This window comes from Chelonoidis abingdonii, chromosome 1 (assembly GCF_003597395.2).
Source record: "Chelonoidis abingdonii isolate Lonesome George chromosome 1, CheloAbing_2.0, whole genome shotgun sequence".
In the NCBI taxonomy this organism is placed as follows: domain Eukaryota; kingdom Metazoa; phylum Chordata; order Testudines; family Testudinidae; genus Chelonoidis; species Chelonoidis abingdonii.
The window spans coordinates 350,999,392-351,024,657 of NC_133769.1; the positions used below are offsets into that span (position 1 = coordinate 350,999,392).

The following is a 25,266-nucleotide window of genomic DNA, read 5'->3' on the forward strand; positions in this document are numbered from 1 at the left end:
AATGCATTTCCTGTCCAGTAGTTTACATTTGTATAGATAGTGAATCCAGTATTAGGCAGCAGCATGCAATGGTATACTTCTGGGTAACATCTCATTCTGTCAACATTTAGGTGTGCATTGCCCATTAATGTGCCCTGGAGTCCTATTGCAATTATGAAATAGGTCTTTCTCAATAAAAGTCTTAAGCATCTCACTGTACATTTCGCAGGAGAAAAGGAGCAAATAAGGGGAAAATTGTTCAAGATGTTAGGCTTTCTTAAAGACGTTTGGCTTAACATTACTATTCCACACTGGGCTCTGAACCATGTTCCTGAAATTTTTAAATGTTTATGTGATTGAGGCAAAAGAACTAACACGATCCTTGGATATTTAAATAAGGAAATATGGAGCAGGAGCAGGAAGACAGTATTACCTCTTTTTAGGTATTGGTATGCTCACTGCTGGCATACCGTGTTCTGTTCTGGTCTCTACAGTTTAAAAAGAATGTTGAAAACTTAGAGAAGTTTCAAAGAAGATCTGTAAGACTGAAAAACATTCTTCATAATGGGAAATATAAGAAGCTCAACAGGAACTGTAATTATATAATCTAGAATGACCTACACATGCATCTGATTAAGTGGGCATTCACCCACGAAAGCTTATGCTCCAATACATCTGTTAGTCTTTAAGGTGCCACAAGACTCTTTGTTGCTTTTTACAGATCCAGACTAACACGGCTACCCCTCTGATACACTACAAAGGGAGAAAAGATGACATTAAAGGAGTACTTTCATCTAGCAGAGGACTAACAATATCCAATGGTTAGAAGACTTTAAATCAAGATGTGCTCTCGCTGCACCTGAAGTTAGGGGCTCAGTGCTTGAAACACTTGGTGAATATCTGTGGCCTGCATTATGCAGGAGGTCAGTTGGTTCCTTATCAGTTCCTTCTGTCCTAAAATCTATGAAGTTAGAAGAATTCAAACAGAAAATAAGTTTCAAGCTCTTAACAGTGAGGATAATTAACCACTGGACCAGAGTACCATGGGATGCAGTAAATTCTCCATCATTTGGAGTCTTTTTAAATGAACACTGGATGCATTTTTAAAGGCAGCTATAGTTCAGCCACTGGTTGTTTGTCTAGTTAATCTTCATTTACATAGTAGGGAAGAATATTTCCTCCACACCAGGCGCTACTGGGTAAAATTCTACCTATGTTCAGATGGCTCCTCTTTGGCTTTAAAATCTGTGAATTTGTGCTCTTAAATCAGATAAGGTAGCAAGATATACTCCTGGGGGAATTCTGCACCACTGCGCAATGCAGAATTTTGCAGAAATTAACATGGTGCGTGCAGAATTTCCTTTCCCCACACAAATGGGCTGCAGTGCTGCTAGCTGCCACTAGGAGCCACTGAACCCAGCAGAGCCCAGCTCACACATAGAAGACATTGCTGGAGGGAGTGGGGGAAGAGAGCTAGAGCAGTGTTTCTCAGACGGGGGTTTGTGAGGGTACTCCAGGGAGTCCGTGGGCCCTGCTGATCAACCCTTCCCCCTCCCTCCCTCAACTACTCCTCCCTCCCAGTGCCTCCTGCAAGCCGGGGAACAGCTGTTCAGTGGCGTGCACGAGGTACTAGAAGGGAGGAGGAGGAGCGGGGATGGGGCAGGCTCGGGGAGAAAGGGGACAGAAAGGTGGGGAAGAGAAGGGGCAGGTGTGGAGCAGGATTGGGAAGAGGTGGGGTGAGGCCTTGGGGGAAGAGATGGGGTGGAACCTAGGGCTGAGTGGGAGGCTTGGGGAGCTGTGAAAAGTTTTAAATCAAAATGGGTGTCCTCAGGTTGCTAAAGTTTGAGAATCACTGAGCTAAAGGGCTCCTGGCAGCTGCAGTTTTCAGCACGGCCTGAGGGAAGGAGGCAGTAGTGCGCAGGAAACTCCATGCAAGCCTAGGACCAAGTGTCAGGCTGTTTTTCCCTCTGGATCTCTGGGGAGTGAGGGAGTGTGGGTATCTGGGTAAGGGGGCTGAGGCCCTGCGGCTGGGCTCTGGGGTGGAAGGGGTGCAGATATCTGGGCTGGATTCTTGGGGGGAGAGAAGGGAGTGTGAGTATCTGGGCAAGGGGGAGCCCTGCAGCTGGGCTCTGAGGAGGGATACTGATATCTGGGCCAGAGGTCCCCGTGGCTGGGCTCCGGGGGGAAAGGGGTTTCGGTGTATTGGCTGTGGTGGGGCGGCTGCTGGGCTCGGAGGGTGTGTGTGTGGGTGTCTGGCCCCCCAGCTAGGCTCTGTGTGGGGGAAGAGGGCAGAAAAATAGGAACTAGATTGTCATAGGGGTTTCTTTAACTCTCTACTCCTTGGGGGGAATTTTTGTGTGTGTCTGTATTGTTACAGACATATTTTCTGCTAGGTATTTTGAAATAAATTACCAAAATAATTGAAACGGGTGTTGTTATGTAGTGTTATTTTGACAAATAAAATTTGCAGAATTTTAAAATATTGTGCGCAGAATTTTTAATGTTTTGATGCAGAATGCCCCCAGGAGTAAAGATCTCATGGGATTTTAATGCTGCATTAGCTGTTTGATGCTATGTCCTCTAGTGGACAGTGCTCTGCATTCTCTTTTCACCTTAAATCACTGTTCCCTAGCAGCAGTTGTTCTGAAGAAATCCAAGGCTGAGCAATAAGGAAGAGTGTTACACATTTTCTTGGGGGTGTAGTTTTTCTGCTGGAAAAAGAAATCTTAAAAATAAGCGTAAAGAAGTTGGCAACCCACTTGTGCATCTATGCTATTAATTGACAGCAGTTTTCTCTGTAAATTTCACGTCCAGTTTGCAAAAGTTTATTCTGGCCTTAGTTATCTCAGTAAAATGCCACACTATTTTCTCATGCAATTTGTAGGAGAGGTTACTCATGTCTTAAAGATGACCTCAGGATTTTAATAAATTGGTTTCTTTTGGACTCCTGTCGTATGTAAAAAGTATGCCTGAAAGGGGTTTTTAAAAGACATTTTTTGTTGCTTGTATCTGAGATATGAGGACTAAACTTATCTTCCCATGTTTTGTTGGATTGGTTGTGTACATCTGAAGATGTATAGCTCTTGCCTTAATTGAAAGAGCAGAGATGCTGAATCTTTAACAAAAGTTTCCTGTCTCCAAAATGTTAATTGCACATTGGAGGTTACAATAGTTAACTAATAATCTGACTAAAAATCTCTTTGTTTCTTAGGCTGTGTCTACACTTTATGATAAATGTGGGCTTGCACATTGGCTAACAGAAGATTCTAATGTAGACAAGGCAAACTGTAAGGGGGGGAAGCGATTTCCAGCCTGTTCACGACCTGAACCCGCAGGGTCCACTGCAGCCCCCAGGGCTAAGCACCCAATCCCTGGGTCCTGTCCCCACCGAGGGCAGGATTGCTCCATGACCTGGTTTGCTGAAGTACCTGCAGTCAGGTTCCCTGGGCCCTGATGCACAAGACATTCTTAGGGCTTAACCCCTTCCTGCCCATGCTGTAGCCAGAGGGGGCTGAGTTATGTCAGTGGCCAGCAGCAACCTGGAGGTATTGGCTGCCTTTCAACACAGTGCAGGCACGAAGGGACAAGCTTCTTCCAGCCACACTGGGGAGGAGGGAGAAGAGATGAGCTCTGGAAAGACACAGACCAAGTCGTCCCCTTCTTCCTCCTCCTCCCCCTTCCTCCTGCAGCTAGAAGCAGCTCCCATCCCTTCCCTCCTGCACAGTGCTGGAAGGCTGCTGCTGGCCACATTCTGATGTGAACCCTGGCAGAAATCTGGGAGAGGGGGCCTGTGACCCTGCGTGCCCACCCCCCCAAGTGTTGCCTTGGGACATGGTACCAGGAGAGGCGGGTCCATCCTGGGGGCCCAGCCAGGCATGGAGGGAAGGGCTGGTCAGTCACCCCTGCTATATGAGAGAGGAGTATGGGAGTGTGTGTTTGTGTCACCTCTCCCTGTGTATGTGGGGGCTAGGTGTGTGTCACCCCTCCCCATGTGAACCCTAAAGCCTTAAAGATAAGAAGGTAAATAAAAAGAATCCAACTGTGCAGTATTTCTTTTTAATGGGCTCAGTCAACTTGATGTTAATTTGAATGCATAGTTCAGAGTGATTGCCGTTGAACTGGCTTGAATACAAGTAATTTTATCAGGTGTCCTGTATTCAGCATAGGGAAATGTGGTTACCCTAAGTCAAGATAAACCCCAGAAAGTATAAAAACTACAGCTTGCTTTGTCTACACTGGGATCTTATGTTAGCTAATATACTAAAACCCCACTCTTTGTCATAGTATAGGCATAACCTAAGAAGGCAAAAGATTGTTAACACATACTAGGGTTTACTTTGACCAGCTAATGTTTGTTAAAACTACAACTTGCCTTGTCTACACTAAGTTTTTTAATATGTTAGTTACCAAGTGTTAAAAACACACCCATTTTTAGCAACCATGTAGAACAGCTGAAGTGAACATGTATCTTCAGTTCTGTGAATAACTACGTTCAGGTTCTGAACTGTATCATATGCTTATAATAAGCCTACTTGAGGGTATATTCTGCTATACCAGTGCAGCACTGGCATATAACACTTATTAAAAAGGAAGGCTTTAAAGCCCTAGTTCTTGTGGGTTTAAGACAAGGTGTTTATTTTTTATTTAATCTGTAGTTTTTGCTTAAGTTCATGAAATTTCAGTGTTAAATGTTCAAATTTACTGAAAATGTTACGAGGCAAGGAAAGAGGACAAAATGCCTAAGGCTGCTTATTAGAAGGATATGAGTCACTTGATAATTTCACATTCTCCTATTGTAATATCCTATTTATGGTGCTGTTATACACCAAGGTGTTCTAGTCATCTGAATAAAATCTGTCAATGATTTTCATTTCTAAAGACTGAGTTTTAATTTGCTTAAAACCAATAAAACCACTAAAAGATCCACATAGAAACTAGTCAGTTCCAGAAGATAGATGGGCCTGGAACAAAGGGAATAAAATTGGGCTTGTGACCTCTTATGTTTCTTCATGATTTATAAAGAAAACCTAAAGTTTTTTCACCAAAAGAAGACAGGGAGGCAGTTTTAGACTATTAAAATGCAGGTCCTGTTGGGCCTAGGTGTATACTGTTAGATCACATAAATAAATAGTGAGTTGGGTAGCTTGGGACTTCAGCCAACGTTGAATACAAGACAAATGGTGTGGGCCTGTGTCTGGTTTGTTAGAAGAAGGATGGCAAGCGGGTGGATCTGGATTGTTAAGATTCAAGGTCAATACTCCTCATGAACAGCACTATTCAGGGAGAGCCGAGTACAGTGCATTCACAGTGAATGTTTATCAATGTTAATTTAAAAACTTTCTTGCTAGTCCCTGCAGACTATAGAACCAATCCTTTGACCCCTTCCCCCCCCCACCCCTCAAGGTATTCAGCAGACTGCATTTCTTTTCCCTCAGAGACTGTCTGTTTATTTGCACAGTAAGATGGGATGAATAGAACAAGCTAACAGGGCTGGCCTTAGTGAAAAATGGTGCCCAGGGTGGACTTCATTTAGGTGCCCCTACCCCGCTACTCAGTTTCCTAAGCTGCGTGGCTGCCTATTAAGCCCTGTGCCAGGGGCTCAGGGCTGCAGCAGGGGGAGAGGCCTCTTCCCCCAGCGTGGATGTGCCACGGCGGAGAGAGGCGCCCCTCCCTCGGCCCCGACTGGTGTGGTTAGAGGGGGGCTGGTAGGGAGTCCTCTCTCCCTGCTGCAGCCCTGGGACAGCCTGCATCTCCAAACCTCTCATCTGTGGCCCCACCCCGCACCTCCCCACATCCCAACCCTTTGCCCCAGCCCTGAGCCCCCTCCCAAACCCCTCATTCCCGGCCCCACCCCAGAGCCATCACTCCTAGCCGGAGCCCTCACCTCCTGCCCCAGCCCTGAGCCCCCTCCCACACTCCAAACCCCTTGGCCTCACCCCCACCACCTGAATTTTGTTATGTGCATCAATGTGAAGCTGATGTGTCACATATCACCTCCATATCGATTAACAAAATTAATTCTGCACATGTATCTAAAAAATTAGAGGGTACACAGGCCCAGTGTCTCCCTGGGCTCCCCCCACTGCTCCTGGGTCCCGCTCCCTCCCCATTGTCCCGGGTTGCCTTGTGCAGCCCCACACTGGAGGCCTGCCCTGCTCCTTTTCCCCTGACCATGCCGCCCTCCTGACCACAGCGCTCACCCCTAAGATTGGCCCTGCTGTTGCTTTCCTACACCTCTGCCCAGTGACGGGTTTACCATGGCTCCATGGAGCCAGGTCCATGCTCAGAAGAGGCCCCTGGTCTGCTCTGCTTGCGCCCCAAGACCCTGCTGGCTCCCCCTGCCCACCACTTGTTCCTCTTGGCCTGCCCGCCATCTGGCCGAGGGCTCCTCTCCGCCCCCTGGTCCCAATCCCTGCTCCTCTTAGCCCCCTAGCCAGACCCCAGTGCACCTCTGGCTCTGGGCAGTCTCTGCTTCCAACACCTGTGGGGCCCCAACTGTCTCGCCGCAGCTGAGCCGCCTGGGACTGGAGCAGAAGCCTGGCCAGTCCCCGCTAGGTGGCAGGGGTGGGGCAGGAGGACAATGTGGGGGAGTTGGCTGGGCCCCTCCAGGCAAGGGCATCTTGAGGGAGCCTGGCTGGGGCAGGACCTGGCCTGGTTGATCGCCCTGGCTGTGCCCCGGCTCAGCCCAGCAGACAGTCTCCTTCCAGCAGGCCGATGAGTGTGGCCGAGAGGCAGGGTGTGGGGGAGTGGGTTTCTTGGGGGTCAGGGCTGGGGACTGGGCTGTGAAGGGGCAGGGAAGATCTGTGTGTTGGATCACTAGGAAGTGGGGGTTCTGTGGGGGCTGCTGGGCAGTTGTGGTGGGGCTGTGGGCAGGGGTGGTGTTGTACAGGGCGCTGTACATTTATGAGTTGGTCTGGGGGGGCACTGGGCATAGTGGGTCCGGGAGGGCTCTGGCCATAGGAAGTTTGGGGGTGTTGAATGAAGGGGGGCTGCATGATGTGACGTAGAACTGCCCCGAAGGGGAAGGGACATGCTGGCAGTACAGGGCTGGGCAGGCCACTGTGCATCTGACAACTGCCGGTTAGTATATAGTGCTCTCACATTGAGCAGAGCAGGGCTGCCCCTGCCTTGCCGGGCCCCATTACCTCTGGCTGGTCCCTCGCTCTGGGGACTGACCTCCCCACGCCGTGCTCCATTGCCTGTATGGGAGCCCACAAAAGGTTAATCTGACCCTGCCTCTGCCCTGGGAACTCCCTTCCAATAGCAGGTTCCCCAGGAAATCCCCAGGAAACAGCAGCAGCTGCTTCTGCTCCTGATTCAGCTCAGCAGCCCACACACACACACCACACACTTCCTCTAAACCAGGGGTTCTCAAACTGTGGGTCGGGACTCCAAAGTGGATTGTGACCCTGTTTTAATGGGGTCACCAGGGCTGGCGTTAGACTTGCTGGGGGCTGAAGCCCAAGCCCCACCACCTGGGGCCAAAGCCCAAGGGCTTCAGCCCTGGACAGCAGAGCTCAGGTTACAGGCCCCCCTGCCCGGGTCTGAAGCCCTTGGGCTTCGGCTTTGACCACCCTACCTGGGGCAGTGAGGCTTTGGCTTTCGGCCCCCCAACTCAAGATGGTGGGGCTCAGGCTTTGGTCCCTGCTCCTGGGGTTCTGCTCTAAACCAAACCTCCTCCACACCCCAAGTTAGTGGGATGTTTCCTTCCATTTACAGGCTGAACTCCCCTCACTTCCCCATACCCCCCATATGCTGCTGTGCTGGAGCACGCAGAGACTAGGCTGTGTCTTTTCTGTGCCTTAAAGCATATGGAGAGGAGGACAGAAAGGAGGAGGTAGTGTCTATCCTTTCCCCCCCCCCCCCCCCCGTCCACCAAGGCGGAGAGGGTAGAGGGGCCGCACATATCTCATGCACTTGTATGGTGTGGCCAGCCAACAGAGTGTGTTGTTTGTGAGGAGTGCTCCTCAGCTGTCCCCTCCCCCAAGTAGTCAAGCCCCCATACACAGCTGCTGCAAGGGAAGGGAGAACAGGGGGAAGGCTTCCTCAGCCAGGCCTCCTGGTGCCAGCTTCTTGGGGGGAGACAGAGCAAGGGCTGGCTTTCTCAGCAGGGATCCCTCAGAGCAGGTTTGGGGGAGAAGAGAAGGAAATGGGGGATATCCTCAGCCACCCCCCCAAATGGGGGGGAAGCATGCCTTGGCACACCTTAGCATGTTCCCCCCTCCTCTCCCAGTCTGCATGGCTCTCTGGGCACAGCAGCGGGGACTCTGCTCCCACCAAGCAGTAACTACACACACACAGGGTATGGCTACACTTGAAATTTCAAAGCGCTGCCGCAGCAGCGCATTGAAGTGTGAGTGTGGTCGGAGCGCCACTGCTGGGAGAGAGCTCTCCCAGCGCTGCACGTAAACCACATCCTCTATGGGTGTAGCTTGCAGCACTGGGAGCCGCGCTGCGGCACTGATTACACTGAGGCTTCATAGCGCTGTATCTTGCAACGCTTAGGGGGTGTTTTTTCACACTCCTGAGCACGAAAGTTGCAGTGCTGTAAAGTGCCAGTGTAGCCATACCCACAGACACACAACTATCTCCACCCCTAGCCAAGCAGGGAGGAGGGAGGACCAAGTCTTTTTGGGGGGGGGGGGACAGAGGGGGAGACTTTTTAAAGTACTGGTGAAAGACAAAGGTTTTGTCTACAACTTAGCAGTGTAGACATACCCTCAAGTGACAACATAGTTGCAGTGGTTCCCCAGACACTCTAGTGTAAATTGGCCCTAAACAGAATCTTATCACCACCACTCATTTGACACTCCCTCCTTCTAAGGCTGAGTATTCTTCTTTCAAAGCCCTGTTAATCCAGAAAGTAAGATATCAAAAGCTTTACTATAACGCTGAGCAGAGAGATTGATCTCGTTAGATAACTTAATCTTTACCTCACTTTTAACTGGTGAAATACCAGAGTGTGTAACGTGGAATGAGTGTTGGCTTTCAGAGATAAGATGAACTACAGGGAAGCATTGAAGTTTTAAGGCACTGGAAATAGTATTTGTATTTAGAAAATCAATACAGTATTTATATGCAAATAAATTTCAGTGACACATCACCCTGTTCTTTGAAGCTGCCTTCTTTGAATCAACATTCATGGGGGAGGGAGGGAGTCTAGAATAAATTTTTGTTTAAACTGTCAAGGTGAACGTGTTTGCTTACATACAGTTAACATCACTCACAAACTAGAGGAAAACTTGCCTTCTGGTCCAACTCTCTGAAATGGAAAAACTAGGAAATGTGAAGGTGCAGTGCTATCTGAAGAACTATAAGGAGATAAAGCTGTGTGTCACACCAGGGTCTTTTGTAACGATTCTTTCACTGACCTTATTTCATGGTCCCTGTGTATATATATATCTTCCTTCTGTATTTTCCACTACATGCATCCGATGAAGTGGGCTGTAGCCCACGAAAGCTTATGCTACAATAAATTTGTTAGTCTCTAAGGTGCCGCAAGTACTCCTATTCTTATTGCCACAGTACCTGAGGGCCAGAAGTGCAGAGGATTCTAATGCCCTGCCTGAACTAATGATTTTAACCCAGTTTGTACCAGCTTAGGACTTGGTTGGTAACCATAGCACTAAATGTGGTTCGCCCTTGCCAGAAGCCAAGCTAGAACCTGATTGTCTTCATATAACAAGTTCATAAGTTTAACTTTATTGTGTGGACAGGACTCTGTCCCGTGCCTGGCTCGTTTTCCTCCTAGGTCTGTGTTCTCATATGTCCAGAATGCATTTCCCCACATGCACTGATAATACAGTGTGCATGTCCTCCAGACACACTATTACATGCTGAAGCATGGTGTATTGCCAATAAGATTCTTCCAGACTACAACTGATACATTGTTCTGTGAAGAGTGGCTTAGTAGCAAATTACAGATGTCACGTCTTAAACGCAGGAATCTTGATATGGCTGTACTTGTGTCTAACGGAGTTTGTTTGGTTTACAGTACAAAAAGGAAGGACAAAATGTAACCAGTTACTGCCATGAGACCTTTCCAGGATGGGTGCATGATGTGCTAGGCCATAATTGGGCATGTTTTATCGGAAAGAAAGTTTCGCCCTCTCCTTCCAGCATTCATGTGAATCAGCTCCCTCATCAGAAACCAAGGGAAAGGTGAGTGCACACAGTGAATGGAGGATGACTTTTTATTTTGAATACGGTGACAACAGCAGTTATGCTTTAAATTCCAGATTAAAATGAGTGGACTGGCTCAGGGGGCAAGATACAAAGCTATAGTATCACAGCAAGTCTGTGGTCCAAATGAAACTAAATTCCTTAGGCCTGAGGAAAGCAAATAGTGGTGATGGGGCAGTTTAGTGGACAGGGTTTCCATTTTCTTCAGATCTGGCATGCTGTCTTTAAGATCAACTGTAATCACAGACAAAATGGAAAGCTACATTTAATCTGTTTAAAAAAAGATCTGGAGATGTTTGTAAGCTTCCTGGACTATACGTGCAGAATCTGCAGCAATAATTCCTGATTAAGTATTGTCTGAGGGTGGCCACTCATTTCTAGCTGCTAAAAGCTAAATGGGGAATATCCTTACTTTTCAACATAAGAAATGACTGTGGTTGCTGGATATTATTCAGTCACAAATCCAAATAGAAGGAGAGGTGGTCTTTGTCAAGCTTTGGATTGAGATTTGATCCACAGCCTGAAAAAGCTGAAGAACCTCTGTCTAAATAACCTGGTCTGCTTGTCCAGTTGGCTCTCTGAGGTACACTCAAACTCTGAACCTTAATCTAGCATCAGCCCAGTTCTAATAGAATAGAAGGATTTAAACTGAAAATCTAAAGCACTGGTGTGGAAATTTGAAAGAAAAAGGTTAAGAAGTGGTCATCCCTGGATTTCTTAAATCCAAATAATCTCTTTCAGGCAAATGGTCCCATGTAATGTCCTCTTTAAACTACTGAGACTACTTAAAGTAAAAAGGGAGAAATGATTGGCTTGATATTTGTTTCTCCCCCGCTCCACAGGGCAAGTCTATGCTTAAAACGCTGCTTTGGTGCAGCTGCGCTGCTGTAGTGCTTTAATGAAGACAGTAAACTGACTGGAGAGAGTTCTCCTGTCGGCATAGTTAATCCACTTCCCCAACAGATGGTAGCTGTGTCTGTGGGAGTGCTGTCTACACCAGGAGCAAGGAGTCACTATAACTCTGATGCTCAGGGGGTGGGTTTTTCACACCCCTGAGCAATGTAGTTATGCCAATATAGGTCAGTAGGGTAGACCATACTTCAGTATTACAGCTGGTTTATAAGGGCCTGCTCCTAACCTATTGGCAAAGCGTTAAGTTGTCTAATCACAGCAGTCGTTTGAATAGTGAGTAGTCTTCAGGCCAAATATTTATCTTATTATATTGTTCCCGATTGTCTGCAGGTTTTCAAGGAGGCCTTATGTACACAACTTTGACTTCGTGAAAGCTATCAATACTGTTCAGAAATCCTGGACAGCAACAACATACAAAGAATATGAAAACCTCTCCCTGGAAGAACTAACTAGAAGAGCTGGAGGTCTCAAGTCCAGAGCTCCGAGGTATTAAAGTTTTCCTACTTAGGTCACTCACGAGGCCTGCTGGTGAGAATCATTCTCTGAGTTCTTTGGAGCTGTGCTGATTATCGTCAGCTATAGATCTGGCTCCTAGTTCAGATTATATATAATATACTGTGAAATCCAGATGTATTCAAACCCCTTACAGTATGATTGAGTGCCAGCATATTTGCCTATTTGAGTCCTGATGCTCCAAACATATCTGGCTGTCTTGCAAGCACTTTGATCCAGTACTGAAGTTGCCTCAGAATATACAGATTAAGGGAAGAGGTGATAACATGGGTGTAGAATAGGAATTTTAGAATTAGACTCTTATCCATCCATCAATGAGGTTGTGCCCACTCACAGCTATGGCAAGTACTTAGGTATTTTTATCCTTTAAATAAAGTTAATTAGCAAGTTTATAACCTTCAGTTCAAAAACAGCCATAGGCAATTGTGGCTGAAATACAGACAATGCAGATTTTCAGAAGGAGTTCTCTGTCACTATATCAAATTGCCCATCCCAGTGTCTGCTTCTATAGATAATTTGGGGAGAATGCTGGCCTATATTTTATACACAGAGTAAGGCACACACCATTCCATATCAGGCAGCAGGGGGTTGTGTTGGCACGCTATAACCTCTGATTTCACTACAGTCTGACAAAACTTGTAAGTGGTGGTATAAATTGTTTTTCCTTTGAAATTTCCCATTGTGTAGCTATTCCCTTTAGTACATTGTCAAGAAAGAGAGTAAAGCTACCTTCCTATCGCCTATGCCTAACCTTGCTTTGCAGTGTTTTAGCTTTGCAGACGTCTTTCTTCTCTCTCAGATGGTTGACTCTCATGGTGTTGAGCCATGTCCTGAGGTATTAGGGGGCTGTAGGGAAGAAATATTGTTCATACTTTCCCCCCAAACTTCACTGTACTGCAGCACTCAAGTGTGTAGGTAGAATTTGAAATGTCTCTAACTTTTGCTACGCTGATTAAGGAGTTCTCCATTTGCTTTGTGCATGCAGATAATGTTAGGGCTTTCCGATACGTTGGTAAGATTATGTGTTGTCCCTGTGAAGACAGTCACGTGCCCTCACAATCACAGAAAAATAGCGCTAGGTACAGACACACAAACATTAGACCCTCCATCGTCTGGGTTTAATGTTAGATCTGTGTAGTGCACTTGGAGCAGCACTTGTTGGGCTGATCCCTCCAGTCTGCTGTAAGTAGGAGTGAGCCTATTGCTTGTCACAAGAACTTGACTTTTAAAGCGAGTGGAATGCTTAACTGTGCAATCTTTTCGGCTTGTCTGCTCTATGACCGTCCGCCAGCAACGGGTGCAGGTGAGGATGGTTTAGCTGCAAGCGTAGACAGGGATAGTAAGCATTCAGCAGCACTTCAGTATCTGCGGAGAAAGTTGGCTTCAAGTAGCTGTCTCCAAACATGCCTTAACTGTGATCATCGGAAGCGTGGCTGGACACTTTGTCCTTGTCAGCACTTGCAGTTAAACTGTGTTCACCTCTGACTGATGCACATTGACAGTAATTGGTGATTTTGTGTAGTTTCAAGAAACCCTGTGTATTCTTAAAGAAATTTTGTTGATAGCACAGACATTCAGTAATTGTTCAAAGTCTGTTGTAAGGCTGCCATTCTTGATGATATTGTGGTATTAGTTCAGCACTTCAAAACAAAAACAAATTTTTGGACTGATTTAATTGCCCTAACCAGGAGATTGTTACGGCACAAATAAACCCTTATCTGCACCAGCAGGGATTATGACTATTTTCTCCTTGCCATATTCCATCCCACTGAAGCTAAGCAATAAAGAATCATCTGTGAGACTTGACACCCAGTCAGTGTGCATGGAGGGGGTTGCTAGCTCTAGATACTGTTAGGCAGTGGCAGATTAACACACGAGTCCCGGATAATTTGGGGGCCCCCGGGAGCATTGGAACTGTGGCCCTGCCTTCTGCTCATCCTCTTCCCCCCTGTTGCCCTGCCTCCTGGCCAGGGCGGAAGCTGGAGATGGGTCAGAGCTGCCCACGGAGCCCTGGACCTTTTGCCTGCCCTGGGCAGAGGGCTGGGGGACCAAAGTCTGTGTCCCTGCCCCCCGGGGTGCACCATCCAGGACAAGTGGATAGTCTGGGGGCCCAAGGTCACCAGAACTGGGGGGACCAAGAGGACTATGCCCTCCCATTTTTAATACAAGAAACCTGCCTTAGTGGTGGATGAGAGCATGGAGCCCTGTATCATCAGCATTGGCCCCTGCTCAGCCAGGGCTGGCTCCGGGTGTGGCTGCAGCTCCCAGCCCCAGATGACTCCATTTCTGGGCAGAGGGAGCCTGGCTTGGGTGGGGGGTTGGGTTGTAGTGTCCTGAGACAGGCAGTGGATGGATGTAGTTTTGGGGAGAAAATGCCCCCCTCTGCCCAAAAACGGGTGAGGTATGAAGGGGTGTTCAAGGGATCATGTGCCATTCCCCCTCCCCACATTTCTGCAGCTCTGAGCTGCTCTACTCTGCCTGAGCGGGAGATTGGAGAAAAGGAGGTGGCGGGGGTTGGAGGGGGAGAGACAGAGGGAAAAGAAGGGGATGAGAGGGTGGAGGAGGGAGAGGGGTGGGGCAGTGGTGAGGGGAAGGGTGATGGGATGGGAAAGAGGCAGTGGAAAAGATGGATGGGATAGGGCAGGGGGAGGACAAGGAGAAGGGGGATGAGGTGGGGAGAGGAAGCGGGAGGGGGAAGAGAAGGAGGATGGGCTGGGGAGAGGAAGGGGGATGGGGAAGGGGGCAGTGGGGAGAAGCACTTTGCATCTGAATTGCCTGAGTGGCCACAGCTCCTGCACTCGGGTCACTGCAGCAGCAGTCCCCACCCCCATTAAGCTGTCCCCCAAAGTACCGGCAGCCCAGGTACCCCTGCAGGCCAGGGGGGAGAGCCAGGGGTACTGGCTTCAATACACACATGCGGCCCCCCAAATGTAGCAGTCAAACCATGCTTATGGAGGGGATGCATCCTCCCCCCGCCCGGAACCCACCTCAGCTCTCACCACTCTTTGGGCAATGTTTGAATCCGTGGATCATCCAAGCCCTGTCCTAGAAGACTGTGCCCCCTTCCTTCCCCCACCTCATACCCAGACCACCTGGCAGCTCGCTCCACAGCGCCGCTGGAGGGGGCTGCTCCTAGGCACCTGCTCTCTTGCTCTGCTCCTGGCGGCACTGACTCTGCTGGGCCGGGACTTTGCAAGTTTTGGCTGCTGATTGTGGCAGCTGCAGTGCTGAGTGTAGGGGCCAGAGGGCAGCAAGATCCAGCCTGAGATCCCCCTTACCCCAGAGGATACATCCCCTACAGACCAGGAAATCCTGGACATATCCATCCCCCAATCCGGGATCCCTCCATCTGCTGGGGACACACTGAGAGCCCCCCACTAACTGGGCCTCCTCCCTTCCTGGGACACCTCCTTGTTGCGGTTTAAACAGCTTGCAAAAAGCCAAGCATGTCTGCACCCCTCCCCATGCACATCCTCTCTCCAGAGCCCAGGATGTGACATCCTTCTCCCTCTACCCTCAGGTGAAACAGACACCTTCCCCCAGCACCGTGGACGTGAGGGTCCCCCAGGCTGGGGATGGCGTGCAGATCTCACATTGCTGAGAAGGTGTCTCCTGGGATTGTTACCCTGCTCTGCACCAACCAGTACTCCAAGGAACAAGACAAAACCAGCCTTAGAAAGAGGAAGTGTCAAATGAGTGGTGGCGATGAGATTCTGTTTAGGACCAATTTGCACTAGAGTGTCTGGGGAACCACTGCAACTGTGTTGTCACCCGAGGGGGAAACTCAAAGCTATCAGGGGAAACCTTCCTGGCAGTGCGATCTCTGTCTTAGGAATAGTCTCCCAAGAGAAAGGCTGGAAACCCCAAGGCCTGGGACTTTTAAAAGGAGGCTGGACAAAACATACTGTAAGGAGCAGCTCGAGACGGGATGATCACAGAGGGCTTTTTCTTCTCTAACTGCTATAATTCCATCCCACTATTCTGGGAATACAAATTCGGATACTAAAGATCCGTAGCCTGTATCCCATTGTACTGGGCTGGTGAATTTGTGCGCTACTGAACCAGTGGTGTAGACCTTGCTGTTAGTGTAGCTGTTTGCAGGTGCCCTTGTATTTAGCTGGACCCTTCCATTCAGGGATTGAGTGTATCCCCGCCATATTGTGAGCATGGAATCTGACACCGCTACCCTGCTATGTGGATCCCAGCGTCCTTGTACTGTGAATTTTCAGCCTTCACACCCTGCTGTATGTATCTCATTTTGCTGGTAGTGCTAGTGCCAAGGTGTGGAGACGTTATGACATTATGCTAGAAATATGAATCCTGAAAACAGTGTCCTGATGTGATGGTCACTCTGGGCTGTTAAAGTGAATCGTCCATTCTTGTAGGCAGTGTTGTTGTAGTCCTGTTGATCCCAAGATATTAGAGAGACAAGTTGGGTAAGGTAATGTCTTTTATTGGAGCAAGTTCTGTTGGTGTGAGAGACAAGTTTCGGAGCTTACACAGAGCTCTTCTTCACTCACCAACAGATGCAGGTCCACTAAAAGATATTGCATCCCCCACCTTGTCTCTCTAATGTGAATCCTGTCATGGCCCTGTTGGGTGCATCCTAAAATACAGAGGGCATGAATCTTGGCCACTAGAAGAGAAGTGTAAATCTTCATGCTGGTAGCCTGCTGTTTAGATCTTACTCCACTCTGAGCCTGGGCATTTTAATCTTGGCATGTGTATTCTGATGCAGTGAAGTTTGGAAATAAAGTGAACACAGGTCTGGCCATTACGGGTGGGCACCGTGGTCAGAGGGGTGCTATGCTCAAGAGACAAGGAGCGGGATTGGGCCTGAGGTATGAGGCCATGGAAGGGATCTTGGGGCAATGTGGGGGAGGCAGTGGGGCCCAGGGGCAATGGAGGGCATTCCTCCACCACTTTGGCCTTGGCCCCACCCACTTTTACAAAAGTTTCATCACCCTTGGGCTCCCCATGGTGACCTGGCTCCCTGGGCAGCTGCCGCAGCTCTTACCATAGTCTGGCAGGGCCTCTGGGGAGAGGAGGAGCACGGGTGGAGGCCCATGGCGAGAGGGATTGTGGGGGGCCCAAAAGTTCTTTGTGCCTAGGGCCCCAGTAAGTCTTAATGTGCCTCTGCTGTTAGGAAATAGTCTGTGGAAGCAAAATTGCTAGAGGTATCAATTCCTCATGCAATCTCTTTTCCTCTGTCTAGAGGGTGTGATAGTATGTTAATGTCAAATGTATGTTCTTGTGTTTTAGACCGAAGCCTGCACCGTTAACACCCGAATTAGTCAAACGAGCTTCAGGTTTGCCAGAATCCTGGGACTGGAGGAACATTAATGGTGTCAACTATGTTAGTCCTGTACGAAACCAAGGTACGAGGTTTTTCATAATCCTCATAATGAGACTGTCTGCAAAGAGTACCTGATACTTAATCTATTCCATGTCAGTATCATGAAATATCTTAATCTGCTTTGCTGTATGGTCCCCTGTGTTAGGCAGTAGAACACACTTGATATATAAACCCTCTGCTAAGGCTTGGAAAAGTTTTGTCTCTTAATATTTCCTGCCAGACTAGACAACTACTTCCTGTCAGACCATCCAGTTCAGTATAGGAGTGAAAGTCAATTACCATGGCTTTCTGTGGGGAGATCATTAGCAAATTCTGTTTGTCCAAACTGTCATCGTGATGAATTTCTGCCCACCACAATCTCAGAACTGATACAGTGCAAGTTCAGTTATTATTTTTTCTACTAATTGCTGCTGACAGCATATTATCATACAATTTTAACCAATAATCTCTTGAAGAATTGTTTATACCATCCTCAAGTCTCATTACTTAAATCATTTTAGGAATAATTAGTTACCTGACTGATCCATTACAGAGATAGGTGTCTGTTTATGCTTTGGAAAGTGTAGACATTGGTAAACGTCTGATACCTCGCCATAAACAAAATGCAACCACTGTAAAGCTTTCTCCTCACTCCTGCACTAGTACAGATCTTCCTTAGCTGGATTTAAAGGTTCAGTCTTACTATTATTCATTTGTAGTGGTTCAAAATCTCCTCTTGAGGCAAATGGAGTGGAATGCTGCTGTATAATGAAGTTGTTTCCTTAAACCATTGGTCCCTTTCAAATGCTTGAGGGGTGTGTGTGTGTATGTGTGTGCGTACGTGTGTGTACTGAAAAATTCCTAACAGGATTTTTTGAGTGGGGGGGTTGGGGGAGCAGAGAAGCAACGGGTGGGGTTGGAATGTGAGAGAGTTGATTCACAATCTGATCTGTTGCTGAATGATGATAGGAAATACTGAAACACTTAAAAAGGGATTATCAACAGCTAACCAGTGTGAAGACCTATGCTTCCCTCATACCTTCAGTTCACTTGAGAAATGTGGTATCATCCCTTCTTCATTCAGTGGGTAACAAGATCGAAGGCAGTGGGTCTCAAGCTTTTTTACTGGCGACCTCTTTCACATCGCAAGCCTCTGAGTGGGACCCCCCCTAATAAATTAAACACACTTCTTAATATATTAAACACCATTATAAATGCTGGAGGGAAGCAGCATTTGGGGTGGAGGTTGGCAGCTCGTGACCCCCCCATGTAATGACCTCATGACCCCCTGAGGGGTCCCAACCCCAAGTTTGAGAACCCCTGATCTAAGGCTTCCTCTTCCTGAGCAGCACTGTAAATATGTTCTCGATATGGAGAATCTTGCTTTGCTGTTTTCAGGAATGAGAGTTGCCTAAATCCCCTCATACTGTGTTGACAAAGCACCTCCAACACGTAAAGGAATTTAGGTGGACTGTATTTGCATGTCACGTTCAGCCAGAAATGAGCATCTTTGATATGATAAAGAGCCAAAAATACAACCTTATTAATTGATATGTCAGCACTGCGCATATTAATAGCCATCTTCTTTACAATAATGAACTATTGTAGATTTGCAGAGGCAGCAGACATTAATGACTGTAAATAGTTAGTAAAATAGTGGCACAGTATTAAGATTTAGATGTTGAAAATTTGAAAATGCACCAGAGGCTAACCAAACCATGAGCAATAAGAATGGCTGTTTGAAAAAACAATCACGCTAGGCAAACTTTCACGTGCTAAGCTGTTGAGACACTGCTGCATTCACTGAAAGATCATGCCTTCTTCATCTGTGGACTGTCAGAACCATGTGACTGATACTATTGTCCCAAATGGGCAAGAATTTCCTAAGGACAAAGGTGTAGTCTTTGAAGATAATCCTTCAAAATTGCAGAGGCAGGCCTCCAGCCACGTTTTTCTTGGTTTGTAATCTTTGTTTATATGGAGATGTACCTACCTCATAGAGCTGGAAGGGACTTTGAAAGGCTATCAAGTCAAGTCCAGTCCAGCCCCCTGCCTTCACTAGTAAGACCAAGTACTGATTTTACCCCAGATCCCTAAGTGGCCTCCTCTAGGGTTGAGCTCACAATCGTGGATTTAGCAGGCCAATACTCAAACCACTGAGCTCTCTCTCCCCTTATCTATGATAGCAAATCAGCATTCCCTAGTATAGTCAGTCACCTTTTTTTGGTAACCACCTTTACTTACTGTTAGGTACAGTAACTGAATTACGGTACCCTTTAATGCCAGCCAACACTTTAAGAGATAAAGGCCTGATGTACACTACAGACTTAGGTCAACTTAAGGCAGCTTATGTTGACCTAATTATGTCAAAGTCTCACCACAGCCTCGTTCCCTTCGATGTAAGTGCTCTGCTACATTGACGTAAGAACTCCACCTCCACTTATGTCAGTGTAGACGCTGTTAGGTATGTTGGCGTCATTCTTGTCAATTTCATGGTGCCCTGCTGGAGCCTGATACTGAGAGAAAGGCCGGTAGGTTCCCTTCTGTGAATCTGGCATCCGCAGACCAGGGTGGATGAGAGTTTCCAGCTAGAGGCCAGCTGCCCCCTGGGTTCTGGGAGGCAGAGCTCCCCACTGGGAGTGAGGAGCTGGGGAGTGGGGGCAGCTGGGCTCGCTGCGGGGAACCCAGGCTCTCAACTCTCCCCCACTGCTCCTCTTAAGTCAGGTTAAGCACTCCTGACGAGGACACACACCACTGACAGAAGAGAGTAGTGAACCGTGGCAGGTAATTACTGCAGCGGCTATAAGTCGACCTAACATAGCTCGACTTAAGTTTGTAGTGTAGACATGCCCAACACTCAGTTTGAAACTAGAAGCAAACAGAACAAAGAACTCTAATACAACTTAAGCTTCAATAAAATCACTGTCCCAGGAACCCCCCTTTCCCGTGCTTTAGATATCTTCTGCAGAAGAGATTAGTTTGAGAGGCTGCATTGCTGTCAATTTATACTGTGGGGAAATATTGTTGGGCAATTACATCACAGTAACCAGTTTAGCCCAGAGACCTAGGGTTCTCAGTAAATCTCTGCTCTGGCTCCTGTAATCTTCCTCTCAAACCAGAGTAGGTGGAAAAATATAGTGACCTACTGATTCCTCACGTTTTAAAGGTGTTTTATGCCCTTTAATCATTTTTCATCATTTAATGATCCTTTTGCCACAGACTGAGTGGAATCTAATGCAATGAAGTCTGTGATTGACTTGGAATTGAATTTGTGGGGAGCATCCAACATGCAACAGTTCCAGCAATTCTCTCTCATCTCCACTGATATTCCATTTCTATGTGGGTGCCATTTAGGAGCTTCCCAGAGTGTACTGCTGCCTTTAATAGGGGAGAATGTTTTTTTAAAAGAAGTTACTTGCAGGACAATGATTACATGAATGGACTCTTCCGTATCTTTGCAAATGAGACCTGGCCTGCTGTGGCTTGGCCAATCAGCAAAAGATGGTATGATTGCGTAAGAATGGGTGTCTTCTTTCACCACTTGGAACATGAATGCTCTTTGCCCAGCAATGTGATCAGAGAGCAACTTCCACTCCCTCTTCTTCAGAGATACATCCAACCTCTTAATGTTGAATAATGGTACAAAGTCCTGCTTTTATAATAGCCCTGCTTGATGCCCTCCTACACGCAGTTTGAGACATGAGGTAGTTTGGTTTTGTATTCCCAAAGCCTCATTCCTTTTTTAAGCTTTGCGGTATTTTCCTTTGTAGTGGGTAACTACAATTGGGGGCCCTCAGTGAGGGGCAATAGTCAGAATAAGACCTTGGCTAAGCAACTTCCCCTCTGCAGTGAGGGTACTTCACTTTCAAAGTTTCTCTTACATCACAGAAAACACCGAGAGGCAATTCTAAATTTTGGTGTAAATTATGATGCTAGGTGATTTATCTTGTTGCCTGCCACCAGAGGACAACTACTCTGAAAAGCCAGAGACTGCATGCTGCTTGAGAGAATCACAAAATCCACAATAATAAACCTCACACTTACATTGCCAGACTCTAAAACAAGCCATTATTTTAGAAGCAGCAGTATAAGTATAGTGGTACAGTGGGAAACTATGGCTCTAAATATACTAACATGCTGAGGATATCTAGAATAGTATGTCTAGAGTTCAGTGGACACAGTCTCATAGGACACCTTATAGGAGGGCTTCCTAAAAAGCAGCCTCAGGGAGTTGGCTATGAGCATCTTCCGCACCATGCTAACAAATATTCTTTATATGACCGTTCAGAGGCAACAGCTTAGCAATTATGCACCTTTTAAAACTAGACAATTAAAAAGTTAAACTTAAAATTTTTAATAAGAGAAACTATATTAAAAAAAACCTTCTCTGTCTTGCTGCTTCCTCTTAGGAGACATCAAACCTGCTTTATGACCACAGCTAATCTTTAAAGGGATTTCTAAATGCTGACTTCAGTGGGACTACTTTTGTGCTTACAGTTAAGCATATTTAAATAGCTTTCTTGAACTGGAGCCTGACTTTTGGTCACACTGAAGACAATGTCAAAGCAGGGTTGACTTGATTCAACAACCTGTACAATATGAGGGTTACCTCCCTTTACAGCACCTTGGTCTTGTTTAATTTACTGATGTTTTGTATTTCCTGTTTTCCTCAGCATCATGTGGCAGCTGCTATGCGTTTGCTTCCATGGGCATGTTGGAGGCAAGAATTCGTATCCGCACTAACAATTCTCAGACACCAATCTTCAGTCCTCAGCAGGTTGTGTCCTGCAGCCATTATTCTCAAGGTGAGTGGACTGGAGATGTTCTCCTGGTATTGAGGAGATGGGGGAGGAACACTACCCCAAGGATTTTGTCACTACAAGAGAGGAAAGGTTGACAGTCTCTTCTCATTGATTGGCAACCATTTTTGTAAGCCTGTCTGTGGTCTTGGGGTGGGAAGCTCATTTGCTGTGAAATAGCAGCTTCAGAAAGCCAGGTATTAGAACACGCTGCTTTCATGACTGAAAGAGATGATAATTCTTGAGTGTCACATGCTTAGGACTACCTTTTACAGTAGCTGACTTCTGTGACTCCATCATAGTGATCCAGATTTCATTCCAGGGTCATTAGAGTCCATGTTGCCATGTACATGGGAATCTTGTATTGGAGTTGAACCACCAGTGGTTTACTTAATGCTAGCTAGCGGTCTGTGGAGACTGGCTACTCAGTTGGTATCTGGTCTACTACTTCTCCAGCTACTTGTGCAGGCATCCAGGCACTTCATTGTAAACAGCCTTGGATGACTGCAAAAAGCAGCTGGAAACAAGGTAAAGGAACCTGTCTAGGGGAATTTGCTGTGTTGGAGAAGGATCCTGGAGCTGTAATCCACCTGCAGAGGAGAGGGCATGTCTAGGGAAGCAGAGGAGATTGGAATTGGGCAGTGTGTCCAGAGGAGTTAGGAGAAGGCCACCAAAGTGGGTAGCACATTTAGGGAGAAGGGAATAAAATGTCCCTGAAGCATGTACAGAGGGAGGAAGAAGGTGGAGGGAGGCGAAAGGAAAAGCAAAAATCAGCAGACTGTGTGATTCACTTTTGGGGAAAAAGGACACCACCCCTACAATTTATGACTGCTACAATACATACGCTTTTTTACTAGTGCTATATTTCCATGTAAGGAATTGCTGTGGTTACGATGGGGATGTCACACGGGCACAAATGGCTGAGGAGATGGATTCTGCGGTAGGGAAGAGGGAGTTAAGGTGGTCCACCCTGTGAGACAGCTTGAGAGCCCCTGGATGTTAAAGGAATGTTAGGCATTGTTTCCTCTTGATCTCAGGGGAGAGATAAGAGTGGTTCCCTTTTAACTGTAACCTGCATTAGCCATGCTCAGTCTGATACAAAATACCGGGGATAATAAAGACTTGTGATTTTTAAAACAATGAACTTGCAAAATTGCAGCTTCCTCTCCTACCCCAAAAAGACCTTCTGCAAGGAATAATCAGATCTTTTCTGACTGTTTCAGGTTGTGATGGCGGATTCCCATACCTCATTGCTGGGAAATATGTCCAAGATTTTGGTGTGGTGGAGGAAGAGTGTTTCCCTTACACAGCCACAGATTCTCCATGCACTCCAAAGCGCAACTGTTACCACTACTATGCCTCTGAGTACCACTACGTTGGAGGGTTTTATGGAGGCTGCAATGAAGCCCTGATGAAGCTTGAACTTGTCCTATATGGGCCAATGGCCGTTGCTTTCGAAGTTTATAGTGATTTCATGTTCTATAGAGGAGGAATCTACCATCACACTGGGCTGCAGGATGAGTTCAACCCCTTTGAGTTGACCAATCATGCTGTGTTGCTCGTGGGGTATGGCAAAGATCCAGATACTGGTGAGAAGTTCTGGACAGTGAAAAACAGCTGGGGAAGCACCTGGGGAGAAAATGGTTACTTCAGAATCCGCCGGGGCACCGATGAATGTGCAATTGAAAGTATAGCAGTGTCCGCAACTCCTGTCCCAAAATTATAAAGCAAAACTCCTTTGCCCAGTGCCTCATTTCTGAGAAGCAAATTTCTCAGCCGTAGGAATGTATTAATTACATTATGTACTTGGAAAATTTTACTGCAGTATTTTAAAGCTTAAAAATGAGCTTTAATAAGATTTTTCAGAATCACGTGAGCAGTATTCACTCTCTACCACTGAGGACACTTAAAAATTCTGTTCTTTGTTTATGATACACAAAGATACGCTTCCTGGCAGTACATTCTCTAAGAATGCAGTTGCTGTTAAATTAACAGTAAGTGGTAGTTATTCATTTTATAAAGCCCCAATATTTTTTTTTTCCCTTGGACAATCTTAAAACTAGATCTCGGAGGGAAATGATTGTTACAATCATCTACAATTACTTAAAGGGACACTTTTTAAAGTATTGTGCCTTACACAATAAATCAGGGAACCACTGCCTTTTAAAATTGAACATCTTAAGTGTGCATCAGAGGATGATTATACTGTGACTAAAGGGAAACTTTCAAGCTTTAAGTGTTTGGCAAACGTGCAAGCAAAATGTCAGATGTCAAATTCTCTGAACTTCAAAATTTGTTTTACATATTGGCCTTTTACTGCATTTATGTGGCGTTTTTTTAAGTTCCTGTTTTTATGAATGTCATTTGAATTCAATTCCACGCTGATCCTCAATAAAAATCTGACTCTATTGCTGTGGGAGTTGTTCTTTCCTGAAGTTGATGCATTTTTATTGTTATGACCTTCACCAACAGCTTCAAAATTGAGAAGGGATATTCAGGTATTTTAGCATAAGGAAGATTTTGGGGTGGGTAGGGGAGCGGAATTACAAATCATCTGGCCTCCAGACAATTCTGTTCTGTATCAGTTCTTACACTGCATGATGTTTCTCTTTAGTGTAAGTGCAAGCAGAGTCTTTGTACAGCACCGAGCACAGTGCAGTCCCGGTCAATGATTACAGCTTCTTGGTGGTATGGCAGTATTAATAAAGTGAAACAAGAAGACTTTTTATCAATACATTAGAGACAAGAGGAAGACCAGGGACAGGGTAGGCCCACTGTTCAGTGAGGAGGGAGAAACAGTAACAGGAAACTTGGAAATGGCAGAGATGCTTAATGCCTTCTTTGTTTCTGCTTTGGAGGACAGATCAAAATTCAAAATGATCCGGACAAACTGGAGAAATGTCGATGGAACTGGATGAAGTTCAATAACGACGATGAATATGCAAAAGTGCCCTCGCACTCTAGGAAAGGAACAATCAGTCACACACAGAATAGGAAGAGACCTGTACTAGGAAGGATTAGGCAGAAAAGATGTAGAGGCTAGAGTAGGGAGCCAACTAAGCTAAATGGTCAACAGTGTGACTTCTGTGCAAAAAAGCAACGTGATTTTTTGGGTGTGCAGCATTAACAGTTGTTTTAAAACAAGACAAGAGAAGGTCATGTCTTTGTGCAACCGGCTACTGACTTCTCGCTGGTTAGGCCGTCAAACGGTTGATTAGTCCGCATTCAAGGAAAGAGTGGAGAAATTTGGCACGAGGGTCCGAGAAGTAAGCAAGTACGCAGTTAATGATTAGAAGGTGAACTCGTATGAAGGAAGCTGAAAAAATGGGTCTTTATTAGTTTGGAAAAGAGGAAGACCTGAGAGGGGACATGTAGCCGTTTTCATGGTATCTCACAAGGGTGCTCATCGCCGAGAGAGAGAAACTTGTTCAGCTTTAGCCTCGTAATTTAGACAAGAAGAATGGCCTAAACTTTCGCAAGGGAGATTTATTGGACATTGGAAAATTCCCAACCTCTATCAGGTAGTTACACACTGGAATAATGCCT

At 46.5% G+C, this 25,266-nt stretch overlaps 1 protein-coding gene across 1 annotated transcript in view; it reads left to right on the forward strand.

The window, feature by feature from the left end:
• Positions 1–24,128, forward strand: part of CTSC (cathepsin C) — a 36,398-nt gene extending 12,270 nt beyond the window's left edge. The window contains exons 3-7 of the mRNA XM_032768729.2: positions 9,974–10,140; positions 11,404–11,559; positions 16,849–16,964; positions 21,595–21,726; positions 22,944–24,128. Coding sequence (XP_032624620.1) covers positions 9,974–10,140; positions 11,404–11,559; positions 16,849–16,964; positions 21,595–21,726; positions 22,944–23,446 — 1,074 coding nt within the window. The 3' untranslated portion in view covers positions 23,447–24,128. The remainder of the gene's footprint in view (positions 1–9,973; positions 10,141–11,403; positions 11,560–16,848; positions 16,965–21,594; positions 21,727–22,943) is intronic.
• Positions 24,129–25,266: the final 1,138 nt, after the last annotated feature.